The sequence below is a fragment of the Mus caroli genome, unplaced genomic scaffold (assembly GCF_900094665.2).
Source record: "Mus caroli unplaced genomic scaffold, CAROLI_EIJ_v1.1 scaffold_26032_1, whole genome shotgun sequence".
NCBI classification, from domain to species: domain Eukaryota; kingdom Metazoa; phylum Chordata; class Mammalia; order Rodentia; family Muridae; genus Mus; species Mus caroli.
In genome coordinates this window covers 1-2,751 of record NW_018391226.1, presented here as the reverse complement: position 1 = coordinate 2,751, position 2,751 = coordinate 1, and the positions used below count along the sequence as shown (strand labels likewise).

General features: G+C 36.4%; 1 protein-coding gene across 1 annotated transcript; it reads right to left on the bottom strand.

Moving 5' to 3' along the window:
- Window positions 1-2,742, bottom strand: LOC110289068 (zinc finger protein 431-like). The gene is made up of 3 exons (XM_029473931.1): window positions 2,436-2,742; window positions 1,099-1,225; window positions 1-910 (listed from the first exon to the last, which is right to left on the bottom strand). The coding sequence occupies exons 1-3, from the start codon at window positions 2,445-2,447 to the stop codon at window positions 846-848; spliced, it is 204 nt and encodes a 67-aa protein (XP_029329791.1). The 5' UTR covers window positions 2,448-2,742; the 3' UTR covers window positions 1-845.
- Window positions 2,743-2,751: the final 9 nt, after the last annotated feature.

The window sequence follows — 2,751 nt, the reverse complement described above, 5'->3', positions numbered from 1 at the left end:
TCCTATACTGTGAAATACACTACATTTTCACACTATATTGGTAAAGTAATACCAGGACAAACAGATAATAAGGTCCAGAATCCTAGTACTCAGAGGGATTTTCTACAGTGCCAGTTTATGGATATAGTCCCACTAAAGATGGAAAACCAACTGTTTATAAACTTGTATCACACTGAGAAATCAAGTGTGGACTACTACATTCATTTCAATTATTCTGGGAGAGAGAGNGGTACATTGCTTATTTCAATATCCCTATGCTCACACNGCTTGTATCCATTGTGACACAGGATATACCTATTAAAAAAAAGAATAGCCAATGAAAGATTTCCACATTGCATTCAAGCAAGTTGGCTGTTTGTTCATCATGGAGATATGGTATAGGAATTTAGGTTTCTCTTCAACAACATTCCTGACTCTCATAAACTGCCCCTCTCACTTAAACTTAGCAATGTTATTATATGAGTAATCAGCTTTACTATGGGACATTTGCTTATTGGGAACATATACTTATCACGAAATACATATCTTGGCAATATATATATGGCAATATGTGAGTGGTATGAGACTAGATTGGCAATTCAACAGAGTAGCTGGAGTGTGGCTATTAGTCAAATGGTAATATTAGTTAAGGTATTGTTTCCTTGTCTTCTCTTAAAGAAAAATGCCTTGAAAACACAAATCAGACACCTGGCATTGAGGTACGGGCATTTGTAAAATTTTAATAATCAATACACTTAAAGAAGTGTTTTGTTTTGTTTTTTTTTCTCACTGTTGCTTTTGTTTTAAAGTACCAGGACACATGAACATTTCTTCAGAGGCCAATTCATAGCACTTGCACATGAAAATTACCTTCCATGTCTTCTGGAGCTTTCACAACATTCTTCAATATTAGTGTCTTCCCAATTGTAGCCTAAAATATGATACCAGAAAATGTATGATATATTATTGGAAATTAGGCAAATTTAAGTTACTATCTTTAGTAAACCTGATTTATTCACCTCATTCTTCCTCATTCTCAAGTGAAATTATAGAAAAACATCAATAACAAGGAAACAGTTGTTCCCTTATTTTAAAAAGTGAAAGAAAATTCAGTCTTACCTACAGCATTGAGGTTCCTGTAGGTCTCCAACATCACATCTTTGTAGAGGCTCTTCTGTGAAGGATTCAGCAAAGCCCATTCTTCTTGAGTGAAGTTCACATACACATCATCATAGGTCAATGCATCCTAAAATATTCCATACATGTGTACAACAGAAACCATGATACCAACATCACTGTAAATGTATGCTTCAATGACAATATATTCCTGTGATTCTGGTATTTCCCGCACTTATTTCATGACTAAGAAGTTCTAATGTAATTACCAAGTCATCTTAGAAGGAAACTGAGTAATAAGGTTCACTTCTGTCATTTTTTTGCTCTTTGTATAGGATATATGTTGCAAGAGAAATGCTAATTAACAGAGAGAGGGAGGGACAGAGAGAGAGAGGGAGGGGGAGAGAGAGAGAGAAACAGAGAGAGAGAGAAGTACTGAGAACACATCAGAGAAAATGTGAACAATTACTAACTACAAAAAGATGATGGGCAAGCTGAACATATTAGTTCATGCCTTTAATCCCAGCACTCAAGAGGCAGAAGCAGGTATATCTCTGGTCTATCCAGGACAGCCAAAGGTACATATTATGACCCTGTCTCCCCTGTGATAATCAATCAAACAAACAACAAAGAGAGAAAGGACTCAAAGGTTTTTACTGGAGTTCCTAGAAAGAATTACACATTCACTCCAGTTCTCTATTCATCTTCCAGGTGTCCCAGTTTAATCTGTAACAGTAACAAGATCTTACTAAAAGGGGATGTATCTTTAAACAGATACAAATAGACAGATGAAAATATTGGCAATGTAAATGTTGATGCTACATAGGACAGGAGATGACTCAGTAGTGAAGAGCTCTTCCTGGTCTTGCAAATAATTGGGCTCAATGGCCAGTACCTTCAAGGGGGCTTCACAACGATCAATTACTTCAAGTTCAGGAATTCTGAACCCATCTTCTCACTACTATGGGGACCAGGTATACATGATGTGCATATTCATGCATACAGTCAAATACTCATATTCATTTAAAAATTCAAAACACCCACAACAGGTAGGAAGAATGCTATGCACCTGCAATCCAATGACTCAGAAAGCTCAGGCAGTAAAGCTCAGGCAGTATCAATACATGAATACACGCCATCCTGAGAAACAGAATATTCTCTCTGCAAAATTTCAAAATTCAAAACGTGCATGAAGATCAACACAACAGCACATGCTTGATATATACCAAACCTACATTTCTATATTATTGCTGATGCCAATAATATAAAAACAAATAAGCAAGCAAACAAACAAACAAATAAAAACAAACAAACAAACAAAGCTAGGCATGTTGGCTCACACTTAATCCCATCACTCTGGAGCCAGAGTCAGGTGACTTTTAAGTTTGAGGTTCCACGTTCTACACACATAATTTCAGGACAGCCAGGGCTGCACAGAAGAACTTTTCCTCAAAAACAAAACCAAGAAAATTAAAATTATAAAAACATCAATCTTTCAAAATAGCTTAGCACTGAATTACAACTGCTTCAGCTGCATCTTACGTGATTCAGGGTTAGTCTACAATGGTGAAGGCAAGACAACATAAGAAGGAAGCTGACTAATCAGATCCAATCACAACACAGTAATACACACACACACACACACACACACACACA

Bases quoted from the DNA above. Each gene is read 5' to 3' on its own strand.
- LOC110289068 (XM_029473931.1), bottom strand. The intron at 911-1,098 runs GTAAGACTGAAT...ATCATATTTTAG, and splicing joins CAGGAACCTCAATGCTGTAG to GCTACAATTGGGAAGACACT.